At 38.2% G+C, this 18506-nt stretch overlaps 1 protein-coding gene across 7 annotated transcripts in view; it reads left to right on the top strand.

Moving 5' to 3' along the window:
- LOC132397356 (growth arrest-specific protein 2) overlaps window positions 1-13398 on the top strand; it is a 167963-nt gene extending 154565 nt beyond the window's left edge. For all 7 annotated transcript variants that reach the window (XM_059976024.1, XM_059976020.1, XM_059976022.1 and 4 more), the window contains one exon: window positions 8973-13398. In XM_059976024.1, the coding sequence (XP_059832007.1) occupies window positions 8973-9221 (249 nt within the window). In that variant the 3' untranslated portion in view covers window positions 9222-13398. The remainder of the gene's footprint in view (window positions 1-8972) is intronic.
- The last annotated feature ends 5108 nt before the right edge of the window (window positions 13399-18506 follow it).

Genomic DNA, 18506 nt, shown 5'->3' with positions numbered 1-18506 from the left:
TTACTGCTGGAAGCTCTTCAAACTTTGTTTCTTATTCAAAGTATTGGTTTACATGTCTACTTATTATGGGTTCCTGCTCATAGAGGTGTGAAGGGGAATGAGCTGGTTGATTGTTTGGCCAAAAAAAGCTGTTAAAATTTCTACTGTGGATATAGACCTTCCAGTCAGCTAAGGAATTGATGAGGCTAAGAATTAGAGGATTATGGCAATACATGTGATAATGGGCATAAGGGGAGACACCTTTGCAGAATACATACAACCGTTGAATTTTTGAGATAAGGGGGTAAATCAAGAAGGGAAGGAATTATATTGACTGGACTTAGAACTGGGTGTACCATGCTTAATTATTCCTTAAATCTTGTTGGAAAATATCACTCTGGGGTGTGTAGGTATTGTCATCATTATGAAGCAGTTTAACACGTTCTTTTACAATGTGAAGCATGTAAGATTGAAAGAAACCAAATTAAGGCTGCACTACTATCTTTGGAAGCTGATAAGTTTTCATTTAAAAACCTTAAGTTATGGAAGTGACTTTAATTTAATTCACATATTGTCTTTTTTATTTACAATCTATAGGGAATTTAGGAGTAATATAGTTATAATTTCATAAAGAACTAGTAAGGGTTTTATTTCCGAACTCTACACCACACTCCAATTCATTTGGTGGCAGTAATGCACCTGTAAGTTGGATTGCCAACCACCATTAAAAGTCAGAAGAGGAAGTATGGTAGGCAAAGTCAGAAATTGTTCTGCCAGGTGTATGAAACTTAATTTTGAAATATGAATCATGTTCTTAGAATGCAAGATTACATGGTGCAAGGTAAATTTAAACACAGATCAGCAGTCTTGGTTTTGATTCAGAAAGACAAAAGAACTTACGGGCAACACAGTAGTTTAGTGGTTAGCGTTACGCTGTTAGAACACCAGCGACCCAGATGCATTTCCCATCACAGTCAGTAAGGAGCTTGTACATCCTCCCCATAGATTGTGTGGGTTTCCTCTGGGTACTCCGGTTTCCTCTCACATTCTAAAGATTAGTAGGTTGATTGGTCACATGGGTGTAATTGGGCAACATGGGCAGCCTGGGCTCATTGGGCTGGAAGGGCCCGTTACTGTGCTGCTTCTCTAAACAACAAATAAATAATTAACTCACCAGAAGACGTAAGTCTTTATATAATAGAAACTCCTGTTTATACAAAAAGGAGAATAAACAAAATAAAAAAATCAAAACCCCTGTACGCTCAAAGATCAAAACTCCTCGTGTAGTAATATCACTCAAGGCAGAGAGGGTACACCTCACCCTTATCACAGACGCAATAAAGAAATCCTTTTCAGATTCTCTACCATTCATTAAAGCATTGGCTTTGAATGGTAGTTTTATGCTCAGCCAAACCAAAGTGTGAACCTTAAACCTTTCTTCCAGGTTTATTATCACTGGCATGTGTCATGAAATTTGTTAACTTAGCTGCAGCAGTTCAATGCAATACATAATCTAGAAAAAAAAACCAAAATAAAAAAAAAATAATAATAATAATAAATTAATTAATTTAGGAAGTGAGGTAGTATCCAAGGGTTCAATGTCCATTTAGGAATCGGATGGCAGAGGAAAAGAAGCTGTTCCTGAATCGCTGAGTGTGTGCCTTCTTTTAAGTATGTGCACTTATTTTGGGATTAGTTGTTTTGCCTTACACATTTGCTTAAGAATGTTATGTTAAATTGTTGGCACCCAACAAGGTAGTGCCTCCCTAATTAAATAGCACAGCAAAATGTGCAGATTTTCATATCAATTAATGCATCCTTTATTTAAATTTCAAACATCCGTAACCAAAGAGGAAAGAATTAAAATCCTGATTTTTACTCATAGAAGTTGTTTTCATCAGTAACAAAAAGATATCTAAAATTTAAGCCATGAGAACTCCCAAGAGAGGGGAGAAAAAACAAATTGATGGTTATGTTCCTAAAATTGGGAAAACAAAGATATGACAAGATGTGAATCAAAGTCAGAAAATTAAAAATCTGAGTTTTAAGAATGAGTATCTTGATATCATACAAGTGGATAGCTGGAGCAGTATTTATTGGGCCAGAGCTTGTCTGAAAGCGGCAGGTGTGATCCACTGAATCCCACACACTTGGGCCAAATATAGAGAGCCTATCCAACCAGTCCACTATCAAAATCCAGCAGTGTGAATGATTTCTGTGTCACAAGCAGTGCAACGCACATGTTCTATCGCTGGAATGAATCAGTCACCACGTAAGAAATCCACATTCACACAGCACAGAAACAGATCCTTCAGCCCCATTAGTCAATGCTGACCAAGATTCTCATCTAAGCTAGTCCCATTTGCTCACTTTTGGCTCATATCATTCTAAATCTTTCGTACATATTCCTCCCCAAGTACTTCTAAATGTAGTTAATGATCTGCCTCAAACACATACTTTGGTAGTTCATTCCATATTTTGGCCATCCTCTGGATCCTGCTAAATTTCTCCTGTTAGCTAAAACATATGCCCTCTAGTTCTTGATTTCCCAACTCTGGGAAAAGAACTGCGCTCATTCATTCTATCAATGCACATTGTGATATGCTAAACTGAAGTGAACAATTTTAAAATATTAATCATTATTTAAAAAAAGGAATTGAAATATATTTCCATTATATGCACTACATTATTACTATTTGTGATTTCCGATTCCAACTGTAAGATGGATCCAGTGACATAACCAGAATTTAAACCTGGATAATGTGACATTTTTAAAACATTAGATTAGACACTTGAAATAATTAACAGGATAGAACATCTAAAACAATTCCTTAAATTTACTAATATTAGGCACTTAAACTAATATGTTCAGTACGATCAGTATACCAGTGTGTGATCATGATGTAATTTTAAATAATTCCATGAACTGTCCAAGCTTTGAGTGATGTTTTAAGATCTGAACATTTTTAAACAGATGAACTGAATAAAGCACCCTTTATTTTAATATACTTAAACAGGATGTAAAATGCTTTGTGTATACACTGTTAAAATGCTACACCAATGCAAGGAGTTATCTAAACAATTACATTCCTCCAGAATTCAGTTGTAACTAAATATTAAGAACTCTGCTTAAAGACAGTGTTACTCAGAATATATCAGCCATTAGCTTATGAGCATGAAATGAAAAAACAACTTGCATTCCAAATATTCTGGATCAGCATGGTGAATTATTAGTATTTTCTTTATTTAGACATATAAATTTTATCTGTTCATAGTAAATAAACAGGTGACAAGTAACCATACAATAGTGTTTGATGGCTCATAAATAATATTATAAATTGTTAATGGTATTATAAATTAGTTGGTTGTAATATTTTCTTAATCCCATTAGAATGAATGGTTTAGTGAGGGAAACCTGAGCCAAAGGACATGTTGTCAAGAAAAGTGATTACTCACCAACATCTTCCATTCCCTTTGGGGATACAGAGAATAAAACTGCTTCACTTTCAGATTTTGTTATAGCACCAAAGAACCAAAAGGCTAATATTGCAACACAGCATGTTATTTTGCCTTAAAACATTGATGAATCACAAGAACAGTACTTCAAAATTTAGGCTTTTTGTGAGAAGAAGTAAAAAATATATACTTCTTGTATAAAGCTATTTTCATAATCTTGAACAACTGGTGAATTCAACAATTTGTTCCTTTGCCTGGATGCTGTAACAAATATTCATCTTCATATTAATATGAATATGAATATTCATATATGATACTTTGTGAGGTCAAAAGTAAGAAGAAAGAATATAGTAAATGGCAGGATTTTTGGGAGCCTTGATGTACAGAGGGATCTCGGGGTGCAAGTCCATAACTCCCTGAAAGAGGCAACCCATATAAACAGGATGGTAAAGAAGGCATGAGGTATGTTTGCTTTCTTCAGTCAGGGCATTGAGCATAAGAGTCATAAAGCCATTTTGCAGCTATATAAAGCAATGGTTAGGACACATTTAGAATATTGTGTGCAGCTCTGGTCACCGTATCGGAGAAAAGTTTTGATAAATGTTCAGAGGAGGTTTGTCAGGATATTGCCTGGAATAGAGATTAGTAGCCATAAGGAGAAGCTGAACAAACTTGGATATATTTTTCCAGAAAAATATTATTCCTTATAATATTTCAAGGAAATAAACACTGGATGTTAAGGGAAGATCTGACAGAAGTATATAAAATTATGAGTGGCATAGATAAGGTAGAAAGCAATTCCCCCCCCCCCCCCAAGATGGAAGCATCAAATATCAGAGGTGAGAGTGGAATAGTTTAAAGGAGTCTTTTGGAGCAAGTCTTTCTTTACACAGTGAGTAGTCAGAAACACTCTGCAGGTAAGTAGGAATCTTTAAAAGGCATTTAGGCAGGCATATGAACATGAAGGAAATGGAAGGATAGATACCAAGTGCAGACAATATGGGATTACTTTAAATTGGCATTATGATTGTAGGTCAGCACAGATATTGTGGACCAAATGGCCTATTCCTCTGCTACGTGACATATCCTTGCAAGCGAGACAAGTGCTCCTCATGTCCTTTCACCCCTTCCCTCACCCCAAACAGTCCTTCAGGTGAGGTAAAACTTCATCTGCAAGTCTGGCAGGGCCATCAACTGCATCACCTGTTGCAGCCTCCTCTATACTTATGAGACACAATGTAGATTGGAGGACCACTTTGTCAAGCATCTTTGCTCCATCTGCCACAACCCATTTTAATTCTACTTCCCTTTCCCATTCCAACATGTCGGTCTACTGCTTCCTCTTCTGACACAATGAGACTTCTCTCACACTGGAGGATCAACACCTCACCTCTGGGTAGCCTCCAACCTGGTGGCATGGACATCGATTTCTCTAACTTCCAGTAATTTCTTCCCCCCTCTCCTACTCTCTTTTTTCATTCTTCATTTTGACTCCTCTCTTACCCTTTTTCTTCTCTTCATCTGCTTGTCACCTCCCTCTAGTACCCTGTTCCCTTTCTCCCATTGTCCACTCTCTTCCATCAGATTCCTTCTTCAGCCCTTTACCTTTTTCCCCTATTTCCTCCCAGCTTCTCTCTTCAACTCCTCCTCACCTAGCTGCATCTGTTACCTCTTATCTTATTCACCTTCCCCTCCTCTTCCCCACTTTTTATTCTGTCTTCTCCCCCTCCCCCACCTTTCTAGACCGGCTGTAAAGACATTTGTCTTTATAGATGCTCCCTGACCTGCTAAATTCCTCCATCATTTTATTTGTGTTACTCTGGATTTCCAGCATCTGTGGAATCTTTTGTGTTTGTAAAGGAATTCAAGGCTATTTCTCATTTAGTAGCTCCCAGTATAAAGGGGTTTCTTAAATGTCCATATCACTCTTAAAACCTGCTTTATATTTATCATGATCATATTTAGCATATTTTACACATTTGTTTTTGCTATTTGACTTCTGTAACTCTTGTGGTCTGATCAAATGTGCTCCTCCTGTACATTAGTCTGCTTTGAGTGTCCTATGGACTCAGACCCCAAGATCCCTCTGATCCACCACACTGCCGAGAGGCTTACTATTAATACTATATTCTGCCATCATATTTGATCTACCAAAGTGAACCACCTGACACTTAACCTGGGTTGAACTCCATCTGCTACTTCTCAGCCCAGTTTTACATCCTACTGGTGTCCTGCTGTAACCTCTGACAGCCCTCTACACTATCCACAGCACCCCCAACATTCATGTCATCAGTAAATTTACTAACCCATTCTTTCACTTCCTCATCCAGGTCATTTATAAAAATCACAAAGAGAAGGGGTCCCTGAGACATACACTGGTCACCGACCTCCATTCAGAATATGACCCATCTACAACCATTCTTTCCCTTCTGTGGGCAAGCCAATTCTGGATCCACAAAGCAAGGTACCCTTGGATCCCATGCCTCTTTACTTTCTCAATAAGCCTTGCACGGGGTACCTTAACAAATGCCTTGCTGAAATCCATATACACTATATCTATTGCTCTAACTTCATCAATGTGTTTAGTCACAACCTCAAAAAATTCAATCAGGCTCATAAGGCATGGCCTGCCTTTGACGAAGCCATGCTGACTATTCCTAATCATATTATGCCTCTCCAAATATTCATAAATCCTGCCTCTCAGGATCTTTTCCATCAACTTCCCAACCACTGAAGTGAGACTCACTGGTCTATAATTTCCTGGGCTCTCAACTCCCTTTCTTAAATAGGGGAACAACATCTGCAACCCTCCAATCCTCCGGAACCTCTTCCGTCCCCATTGATGATACAAAGATCATTGCCAGAGGCTCAGCAATCTCCTCCTTTGCCTTCCACAGTAGCCTGGAGAGCATCTTGCCGGGCCCTAGAGACTTATCCAACTTGATGCTTTCCAACAGCTCCAGCACATCCTCTGTCTATACTGTATACTCAAGCTTTTCAATCCACTGTAAGTCATCCCTACAATCAACAAGTTCCTTTTCTGTAGTGCATACAGAAGCAAAGTATTGATTAAGTACTTCTGCTATCTCCTCCGATTCCATACACACTTTTTCACTGTCACACTTGATTGGTCCTATTCTCTCACGTCTTATGCTCTTGCTCTTCACATACTTGTAGAATGCCTCGGGGTTTTCTTTAATTCCCAAGGAGCTGCAGCTCGATGCACCTGGTGCAGATGTGGCCATCCGGACAGCTGCGAGTCTCCCAGGATTCCCACATCTAACACCCAGTACAGAACACCAACCTCACAGACATACTTCCTGTTTCTGTTCCTCACAGGTAACCTACCTTGCCTCAACCCATTATCACTGAAGCCCAAATGAGCTAAAGCCTTACCACTCTGCCTCAGATCACTCCTTTGATGGCCGCTCTGCTAGGCAGTATCTCCCTTTTATGCCTGAACCTTCCCTACTATCTAACTCACAGTTGGTGCTCCGGTTATAGCCGCTGATAGGCTATGTACAATGGACTAACACTCTCAAAACTCCCTTTGTAAGTAACCACTGCTGACCTGCAAGAAATCCCTCTTGGTAAAGTTCTATTGATGCCACTGATAGGCCAAGTACAATGGACTAACGCTCTCGAAGCTCCCTTTTTAAATAACTGCCACCGACCTGTGAGAAATCCCTCTTGGTAAAGCTCTGTAGACGCCGCTGATAGGTCATGTACAGAATTATGGTCTGCAGAATCTTTTTATGTTGCAATGGAGTTTGGAATTTGAAGACTGAAAATAGAATCTTAGCTTAATATTGCCAATGTTGCCTTGATATACATCTACTATTTCCATAAATTTTAGTTTTTTCCAAATCTGATGTATTTCCTAATTGGTAACAAATCACATTTTATAATTAGTACCACACTTTATTAATATAATTTAAATTAAATTACAAAAATAACTGACCCAGCAGCCCATTAGTTCCCATTTCATAAGTTGCTGAAATGAAACCCATTCGGTTTTTTTTTGGAAAATGGTTATTATCACTACTGCCAATACTTACTGCTTATCCCTAATTGCCTTAGGTTAGTCATGAACCACCATCTTGAACTATTTCAGTTCTTCTAGTGAAGGTCCTACCAAATTGGTCTTCACTGGAGAATTCCAGGATTCAGACTTTGTGATGCTTAGGGATCAGTGATATTTTCCCTGCTGAGAATGGTGTGTGGGCTTCAATGGCAAGTGCCGGGTGGAGTAGTTTCAATGCACCTGCTCTTTCTCCTTGGTATCAATGGTTGCTGGATTAGGAGTTGTTGTTGGAGTATCCTAGTCAATAACTGCTGTGCATTTTGTAAATGTGCAGATTACAATTGTGGTGCAGAGAAAACTTTTAGGGTAGTTGAAAGGAGGTGGAATCCAGGCAGGTTGTTTGTCCTGGTTGATGCCAGCTTGGGATAAAAATGTTAATGGTGTTTTGTGACTAGTATCAGTAAGTGAATCAGCCTGCTGGACTCCACCACTAACCTGCCCTTTGTAGTCACATTACTTGAATGAAAAATCACTTTGAGTTTGTGCTCAGTGATGAGCCCCAGGATTTATTGCATCCCAACTGTTAGACTCTATGTGTAGTTAATTTGATCAGGTTACAGATACATCATTAAGTGGAACATCTGAGGCAAAGGTTAAACAGGCCTGGTTGGACTCTTTAATGTAATCCACTGAAAAATAAATATTGGGATGTACAGACTTTGCTTTTAAATTATTTTCCTATTGACATGCATTTTCTTTTAACAAGCAAGCTTCAAGGAAAAATTTTAGCTTGTAAATGAATATTCAAAAAATTACGATGTCACTTGGAGAGATTACAGTTTAACATTTCTGATGGAATGTCATTGACTATTTCTTCACCATGTTTCCTGAGTTTCCAGCATTTTGTGTTTGTCTTCAGAGCATAATGGCTTATCATTAAATATATTAAAATGATGACATGAGCAAATTCACCCAGTTTGTAGCTTTAAATACAAATAAAGCTGTCCATTGCTTCACAAAAATTTGTGATTCAAAAAATAAATGAGCAGTACATGTAATTAATATCGATGGCTAGGTAAATAAGTCAAGATTAAAATTCTAGTCTGATCTATAATGTTGGAATGCCAAGTTGTTCAAGCTTAATGAGAATAAGAAATGTTTGATTATTGAAGAAATTATAATGACCATATTTTTCTCCGGTAGTCTCCCTTGTAACAGCTGGCATGACCTAGTGGGATTATAGTATGAAATCAATAAACACAGCTTCTGCACAGTGGGTGGGCACAGTAGCAGCTGCCTGGCTGATTGTGTTGATCACCTAAGCAAAATTAGCAAGTATATTTGTGATCCTTATATAAAAGATATGTTCATTATGTGGGCCTCTTGGAGTTTCACATGTATTAATGAGAATTACTCATGGCTTTTATAATCTTCATCCTATTTCCTTCTCTTATACATCAAATACCTTAGCCTTCCATTGACTTTTTTGTTCAACAATAATTTTGCATTGCAGATGCTGCATAACAAGCATGTAATGGTTCGTGTAGGAGGAGGCTGGGAGACATTTGAAGGCTACCTACTGAAGCATGACCCCTGCCGAATGTTGCAGATTTCCAGAGTGGATGGCAAGACCTCTCCAGTCTCCAACAAGTCCCCAACAATCAAAGATTCGAGTCCTGATAGTTACCTCGTGGTAGCTGCCCACTACAGAAGCCGAAGAGAGAGTCCCAATAACAATAGTGGTAACTGGAGAACAAAGTGATTGCTGTGTGTTCGCCATGCAACTGGATCCACTCCATTATCTTCATTAATACAAAATATCAAAGCTGATACCATCCCTTTCAAACTGAGCAGGCTATGAATAACTAACTCCCACTCACCCTAAGACTGGGCTTTTGGTGAAATGAGAAAAGAGCCAAAAAAAATCTGGATAATCAAACTGAGGAAAAAATGTAGTAACAGCGCTGTTGATAGATTTTAGAGAAAATGATTGGGATATTAAATAAATAGACCTAACTATTTAAGTTACACCTTGGGAAAATTCATTGTTGGAAATTGGTAAGATTGTAGCTGTGCCTATTTTGATTACAGACATTCTGCATATTGTTTGACAATCACACTTCCTGCCCTTCTTTAAAAAAAAACACTTCATTAATTTTAAACATAATGTTAATGACACACACACTTGTACACTAACAGTTTAGGTGGGCTCAAAGGCTACAAGTTGATCAGGTACAATGGTCCGGATACTTGCACATTGCTAGCAATCATAACTGCACCATTTCCATTCAGTCATACATATGACCATTCCTTTTGAGTGTTTGGTTTCCCTCTCAATTTTGAGCATCCAAAATTCACTGTGGATGACTGGTATTTTTAGCAAGCAACTAATCTTAATGCTCAGCAATATCTGTCCTTATAAGAGTTACAACATTATCCCAATGTTTCAATCCAGTTTATTCTGCTTTCCAATTTTTTCCACTCCTGAAATTCACACGATCTATGCAATCATTCTCCTAACATCACACTCTATCAAAGCAACAGCAATGCGCAAAGAACCATTTTCAACCAGGCAGGATACTTAATAGATAATTAGTGAATCTGCATATGTTTGCTAGCACATATTCTTAACTTATTTTAAAAAAGCACTATCGAATCAATGCCACTACAATTGCATAGCAACTTGGCTGATCCAAGCTTGGCCTCAACTCCACTTTCCCACTCTCTCCCCATACTCCTTAGCTCCCTTGCATTAAATTCCTATAGATTCATTTCTAATGAAGTTAAAAAAGTACTACTTTCTTAGAAAGCTGAGCAGAGAGTGAGAACAAAAGCTGCAATAACCCTCTCCCCCTCCCCTGTTCAGAATCCCAGAGATTAAAGTATAGCTTTATTAGCTTTTGTAATTTCCATTTCTTACATGTAGATCAAAAAATAAGTGACCAACGTGCCTATAAGTCACTGACCAGATCTGCTGCTGACATTAAATGATAGCAAAACTCTCTTCACATGCATGTTTACACCTTATATTTAATTTACATCTTCCATTTAAAAGAAAGTGATATTTTCCCTTACTCTTATCCTGACACATGTAAATACAAACATTTTCATTGTACAGGCAGGCAGGAATAGCAGCAAATTATTCAACTTTGTGTATTACAAAACAACATTGCTTTACTTCACCTGACTAGACCTGAAGCGATTAAAATATCAAGCTTACAGAAGGAATATCAACAATAAGTGCAATTAAGTCCAATAGATCTGCTGGAATAAGGGACCCGATTGTGCTACATCAAGCTGGCTGCTTTGAACAACCATCTGGGGCCTCTACACAATGTCAATAGCTGGCCAGTCTTCCGACCGGTGGCAGAGCCAGTATAATGACTGGGATACTGGAGCTGTTGTGTAGAGTTTCCAATGTGGAACAGCCACAGATAGCCTTTGACAGAAAGCAAAATTGTCAGATTATAAAAATACTTAAACTCTGTCAAACATTTAAACCTCAATGTCAAACAAACTTGTTTTATTTTATTCAAGTTAAATTCAAATGGATAGAAGGAAAAATTATTAAACTCACCCCAATACCAATTCCCACATGTCAACCTAATCAAGAACCATTATTAGATTTCAGCTCCAAGGATCGATGTGGTGATTTCCCAGGCAGGATATCTTGGGAAATCCGGATCCCATGATTAGACTCCGTGAGGGATCTCTAAAATCTGCAAGTAAGTTCTGATCTTGAAGCCTGTTCACATAACTGCAAGATGAAGTCCAGTTTGAGTGTCTGAAACCTAGTGGTTTCATGCAGAACCACCAGCCACTGTCAGCATAGTTTGTCACATTCTTACTATTTCTTTCAAATCTTCAAAACTTTCAAAACTTCATTTAATTTGCACAGATCAGCTGCACCTTGCAGAATAGATTTAAGCAAACATAAAATTCTTTCAGTTAGTAAGTTATAGTTGTAACAGCTTCTTCTCAATCCCTTACTCAATACTAATGGACAAATAACTTAAAAGATGCTGATATTCAATATGCTTGTTTAAACAAAAAAGGACTATGAATAGGTATAAGCATAAAAGCTGATACAAAAATCTTACATTGATCTCCTATTCATTTATTACCTCATCTCAAAATAAATTTAAGTAAACAGACGCTGAAAATCGTGATTGAGAAAAGATGTTGGAAAACATTCCAGAAATCAGATAGCATCTGGGAAAAAGAACTTACTTTAAAATGGAGTTTTCTCCATTAAATAATTCTTATGCAATTGTGAAATCCATAGACATTATATTGTTCAATGAGGTGATTTAAGATAATGCACTGGTTTTATTTACACAAAATGATCTAAGTCACCAAGAATATAAACCATTTCATTTAGGTTCAGTGTCCGGAGAATAAGTGGAGTCAGGACGTTCATTTGACTTCAAGTAATAGGGAGGAATTTCCCTGAATAATTTATGCAACTGTGTTTGTTAGTGAATTGCTGTAGTTACACATCAATGAAGAACTGTGAATATCCAACTATATATACATGCAATACATGACTGGAAACTGTCCTGTCAAAAGGACTGTTAGCACGCGAGCTAAATGTCATTATTCAAGGATAAGTGAACTAGAAAGCATAATATTAGAAAGAATTAGCACCTACATATTTATTTTAGCTTTGCTAAATTTGGCACAATCATTTTCAACCTACATAGCTCCAAGTAGTATATAAGAGTATAATTAGATTTCAAGGTAAAATTTTCATTATGTTGTGGCATAAAATGTCAGCATTTAACATTCAATTATAAAGGCAGGCTAAGCAGAATTTAATAAAACTGTTACTTTGCTCTTGAACGTTTCTTTGCAGCTTATGAAGTAACAACACTTGACATTATTTTTCACTCAGAATAATAAGTTATAATACCAAGAGAGATGATTGAAAGATGATTCTGCAGATCTGAATGGCTTTTGTTTAAGGACTGCACAAATCCCCAACACATTGGCACAAAACATACAGTGAGTTTGTTTTTACGAAGCAATTCATTTGTCTAATTAGAATATGGTATCAATTTAAAATAACATTTGTAAAAACTTAGCTTATACAGTTTAGTTAGGACTTTTGTTTTAAAGTTGAAGTTGTTTTCTTTCCATTAAACACATTCCCACTGACAACAAGCATCTTGTAGGAATCTGTTCAGACCACTTTGTCGGTAATGCGTGATAAATGCACTGCTTTGTAATAAATATAGATTCAAGTGCCTAATTAATACATTATCATTTCAATTCTCAACAACTTCAGAAATACAGCATGACACTGGGTATAAGTTGTCACAAGGTGTTAAACCTAAAAATATTAACAACACCTAGAAGGGTTATAGGGACTTTTCTGCCTGAAGTCAGCATAACATAAACGATGCTCTGAAATATCTACAACTAATCTTGGAGCTGTCGATGGCTAGTAGATCTGCAGCAACCTACATCACTGAGCCTGTTTAAATAGGTAGTAGATAAAACATGCTTATATTTCCCAACCCAAATTTACATCCCTTCTAAGCATCATAGCACATACTGCATTTTTAATTAGCATCAATTATTTTAATGTGTTATTTTGACAGTAACAAAGGATTCAATTTTAATGCAGTGGCTTAAGAATTTGCAATGAGAATAACAGCAAAGTTACGACAGAACTTCTAGATTGCACTTGTGTTGTTAAGTGTAGAAGCTGCCATTAGTGAAGCCTTCCTCTTTCACTAGGTTGAGGCATTTTTCAGCCTTCTCAAGTGTGAAAAATTATATATGTATGTTACACTTTGTTGAATTATTTTTAATAGTGTACAATTTATAATTACTGTTTAACAGCACTTCTAGACCATAAAATCTGTGAATGCCATTTCCTCAAATATTTTAAAATTCCATGCTTTATAAAATCAATAAAGTTTATGGCATTTCCACTTCAGCCTTAATCTCTGTGTCTGTCCCTTCTCTTTGGAATGTTTAGAAAATTAGTTAAAGCTTTATCCCTCGGTACATTGCTGTGAGAACATTTCAATATAACAGGTACTCAGCCAGCACAACAGCTTCAGTTTTAGTAGTACTAACCAGATACTGGCATTAGATCACAATTAACATCCAGAAAGACGAACGGAGTTGCAGCAAAGATCAGTCAATATTTAAAGTCTGTGGTGGTGTCAGTCACGTTCCAGCCAACCACAAAATTCAAATGGCTTAGCAGTGCAACAGATAGTGCTGTTACATCAAGGAACTGGGTTCATTCTTGATCTTTGGTGCTGTCCATGTGTATTATCCACGACTTTGCAGTTGTCCTCTTTTTTCTTCTGGTTCCCTCTCATATGAAAGATAGTACAGGTAGGTTAATTAGCTATTGTAAATTACTACTTAATAACAGTTTACAGCAAAAATAACCAAACAGAGATGATAGGCATTCAAGGTTCAAGATTCTTTAATGACATTTCCAGGACACAATTGTAAAGAAGAATGAAATAATTATTACTCCAGATACAAAGCTGCACAAAAAAGCACAATAAGGTAAAGAACATAATAATAATTGTTACAAGTTACAGCTGGAAATCGAAAAAGCATGTCAGAAGGAAAATGTCAAGATAGTTATGGGGGAATTTAATTATGAAAGTGGATTGGGAAAGTCAGGAAGGTACTGGATCTCAGGAGAGGGAGTTTGTAGAATGCCTATGGGATGGCTTTTTGGAGCAACTTGTCCATAAGCCCACCAGGGGATCAGCTGTTTTGGATTGGGTGCTGTGTATTGAACCTGAGGCAATTAGGGAGCTAGAGGTAATGGAACCCCTTGGAAGTAGTGACCATAGCATAATTGAGTTCAGTTTCAAATTTGAAAAGGAGAAGCTGGTATCAAGTGTATCGATATTTCAGTGGAACAAAGGGAATTACAGTGGTACGAGAGAGGAACTGGCCCAAGTTGATTGGAAAAGTAAGCTAGATGGAGGGACGGTAGAGCAGAATTGGATGAAATTCCTACAAGAAATAATATAAGTGCAGGAAAAATATATTCCAAGAAAAAAGAAAATCATGAATGGAAAAATGGCACAAATGTGGCTAATGAGAGAAGTTAAGGCTAAAATAAAAGCAAAAGAGATGGCGTACAAGGAAGCAAAATTAGTGGGAAAACTGAGGACTGGACAACTTTTAAAAACTTACAGAAGGAAACTAAGGAACTCATTAGGAAAGAAAAGATGAATTATGAAAGGAAGTTGGTAATTAACATAAAAAAGGATACTAAGAATTTTTTTTAAATATATGAAGGGTGACACCAGTAGATATAGAACCGATTGAAAATGATGCTGGAGAAATTATATTGGGTAACAAAGAGATGGCAGAGGAACTAAACAAGTATTTTGCATCAGTCTTCACAATGGAAGACATTAGCAACATACCTGATAGCCAGAGGTCTCAGGGAATAGAATTAGGTACAGTCAAGATTACTAGAGAGAAAGTGCTTGGGAAGTTAAATGGGCTAAGGATAGATAAGTCTCCTGGACCGGATGAGGTGCACCCACGGGTTCTGAAGGAGGTGGCTTTGGAGATTGTGGAGGCATTGGAAATGATCTTCCAGGAATCAATAGACTCTGGCATGGTTCCAGAGGACTGGAAGGTCGCAAATGTAGTTCCGCTGTTTAAGAAAGGAGGGAGGCAGCAAAAAGAAAATTACAGACCTATTAGTCTGACATCAGTAGTTGGTAAGTAATTGGAGTTGATTCTCAAGGTCAAGGTTATGAAATACCTCGAGGTGCATGACAAGATAGGCCCAAGCCAGCATGGTTTCATAAAGGGAAGATCCTGCCTCACCAACCTATTGAAATTTTTTGAGGTAATCTCAAATAAGATTGACAAGGGAGAGGCTGTGGATATTGTGTATTTGGATTTTCAAAAGGCCTTTGATAATGTGCCACATAAGAGGCTGCTTAATAAGATGAGAGACCATGGAATTACAGAAAAAATATTGAAATGGGTGGAGTATTGGCTGATAGGCAGAAAGCAAAGGGTGGGAATAAAGGGATCCTATTCTGGTTGGTTGCCGGTTGCTAGTAGGGTCGGTGTTGGGGCCACTTCTTTTTACACTGTATATCGATGATTTAGATTATGGATGAAATGGTTTTGTAGCTAAGTTTGCGGATGACACCAAAATAGGTGGAGGAGCAGGAAGTGTTGAAGAAATGGAAAGGTGGCAGAGAGACCTGATCAGTTTAGGAGAGTGGGCAAAGAAATGGCAGATGAGATACAATGTTGAAAAATGTACAGTTGTACATTTTGGAAGAAGAAATAATTGGGCAGATTATTATTTAGATGGAGAGAAATTTGAAAAACCGGAAGAGCAAAGATACTTGGGGCTCCTCGTGTAGGATAACCTGAAGGTTAACCACCAGGTTGGATTGGCAGTAAGGAAAGCGAATGCTATGTTGACATTTCTTTCAAGAGGAATAGTGTATAAGAGTAAGGAGGTGTTGATGAGGCTCTATGGGGCACTGGTGAGACCTCATTTGGAATACTGTGTGCAGTTTTGGGCCCCCTATCTTAGAAGGGATGTACTGATGTGGTAGAGAGTTCAGAGAAGATTTACAAAGATGATCCCTGGAATGCAGGGGCTAACATATGAGGAGCGTTTGTCGGCTCTTGGACTGTACTCATTAGAGTATAGAGGAATGAGAGGGGATCTCATAGAAACATTTTGCATATAGAAAGGTTTGGACAGAGTAGGTGTGGAAAGGCTGTTTCCCTTGGTGGATGAGTCCAGGACAAGAAGCCATAGTCTTAGAATTAGAGGGTACCCATTTAAAACAGAGATGAAGAGAAATTTTTTAGCCAGAGGGTCGTTGAATTATAGAATTCATTGCCACATACAGCTGTGGAGGCCCGATCATTGAGGGTGTTTAAGGAGGAGATTGATAGGTATCTAATTAGTCTGGGTATCAAGGGATATGAGGAAAAAGCCAGAAATTGGAACTAGATGGGAGAATAGTTAATCTCATGGTGGAGTTGCTTGGGAAAAATAACTGCTTTTGAGTCTGGTGATCTTGGTATGGATGTTATGTAGCCTCCTTCCTGATGGAAGTGGGACAAACATGAACACGTGGGTGGGATCCTTCATGATATTACTGATCCTTTTCTGACACTTTTCTGTACACATGTCTTTGACGGTTGGTAGGCTGGTTCCAGTGATGCGCTGGGCAGTTTTGACTACCCATTGTAGAGCCATCCTGTCCACTGCAGATCAGTTTCCATACCATGCCGTGCTGCAGCTTGTTAGGATGCTCTCTGTTGTGCATCTATAGAATGACGTGAGTATAGATGTGCAGAGTCCAGCTCTCTACAGCCTGATCAGGAAGTACATGTATTGGTGAGCTTTCTTGATTGTGTATAATACGCTCTGGGCCCATGAGAGGTTGTGCAAAATGTTCACTCACAGGAATTTGAAACTGCTTGCAGTTTCCACAAGTGTGCCACCAATGAAAAGAGGGGTATGACTGGAGCAAGTTCTCCTTTGTCTCGTTGGCATTAAAGAGGAGTTTGTTTTGCCTGGCACCAGGCTTCAAGCTCTTCCACCTCCTCTCTGTAGATTGTCTCATAATTGCTGGGGATGAGCCCACCACTGTTGTGTCATCGACGAACTTGACAATGTGATTACCTGGGAGTTTGGCCCTGCAGTCATGTGTGATCAGAGTGTACAGCAATGGCCTCAGCACACAGCCGTGGGGGGGGGGCACCCACATTGAGGATGAGGAGGGAGGAGGAGCGGTTGTACATCCTGACTTCTGAGGTCTGTTGGTTGGAAGCCCAACACCCAGTTGGACAGTGGTATTTTTAAACCAAGAAGCAGGAGTATGTTCACCAAAGTCTGTAAGACGAAAATGTTGAACACTGAACTGAACTGTAGTCATTTAGTTCTGACGGTGTAGAGTTCTTTGGAACAGGGATGATGCTGACTAATTTGAAGAATGTGGAGACAACAACCTGGAAGAGTGATGTATTGAAAATGTCCATGAAGATGTCAGTGAACTGCTATGCACACTCTGAGAACTCAGTCTTGGATGTTGTTTGGCCCAACCATTTTATGGGGCTCTCTACAGAGTGCCTCTCGCGCTTGCTGCCATTACAGACAGTTACTGCTCACGTAGGAGAGGGGTAGCTTTCTGGCTACCAGTGTTGTGTTACATCCCTCAAAGTGTACATAAAAGTTCTTTCGGATGTCAGAGCGGTGTCACTGGTACAGTTGACACCGTTTTTCTTTGCATAGTCAGTAATGCCCTTAACGTCTAGCCACATATGCCAGGGATTGTTATCAGACGTGTGAAGGAGAATGAGAGATATATGTAGAAGGAGAATATAATTACTTCCTGGAAACTAAGGTGGACTCAAATAATGAAAGGTCTCCCTTGCCATTATAAGGACATATCAGATGTTTAAATACTTCATAGAAAGTTTCTGTTTTATTGACAGTATGCAAAAGATTTAAATTCTAAATATTTTCTCTGCATTGCCAATCATGACTTGGACAGTGGCCATTACAGCTAGGGCTCTGAACTGTTGCTCTAATATTGATAATCACCACCTCCTGTAAACTGTTTGATACATCTCTGTCTTGAAACAGAAATAAGTAATCACAACCTCCATCCTGTAATGGCAAAGAGTATTCTGGTTTACAAGATGTACAGAATTGTCATATTTTCTACAAAAGAAGAATATTGTTAAATACCATGCAGAATTACAAGGGTTTTTAAATATTTTAAGACTAACCCAGGTGATTTTCTAATAAAATTAAACTGAAGCTCTCAGGCATGCTGTTTAATGGCAGTTATTTACTGTAAGTACTTACATTGCATATTTAAACCATATTAACGTGACCACCTTCTGCCTATCTGGTGTTGAGAATTGTGTTAGGTAAGTGAGGTATGCCATTAGCCCAATAACAGTTACATAACACGATAAAAGCTTCGTTTATACATTCAGTGGTCACATTATTATATAAACCTGCTCATTAATGCAAATATCTAATCAGCTAATCATGTGG

Source organism: Hypanus sabinus, chromosome 7, assembly GCF_030144855.1.
Source record: "Hypanus sabinus isolate sHypSab1 chromosome 7, sHypSab1.hap1, whole genome shotgun sequence".
NCBI lineage: Eukaryota > Metazoa > Chordata > Chondrichthyes > Myliobatiformes > Dasyatidae > Hypanus > Hypanus sabinus.
The sequence above is the reverse complement of the archived record's forward strand: the minus strand, read 5'-3'. Positions and strand labels throughout refer to the sequence as shown.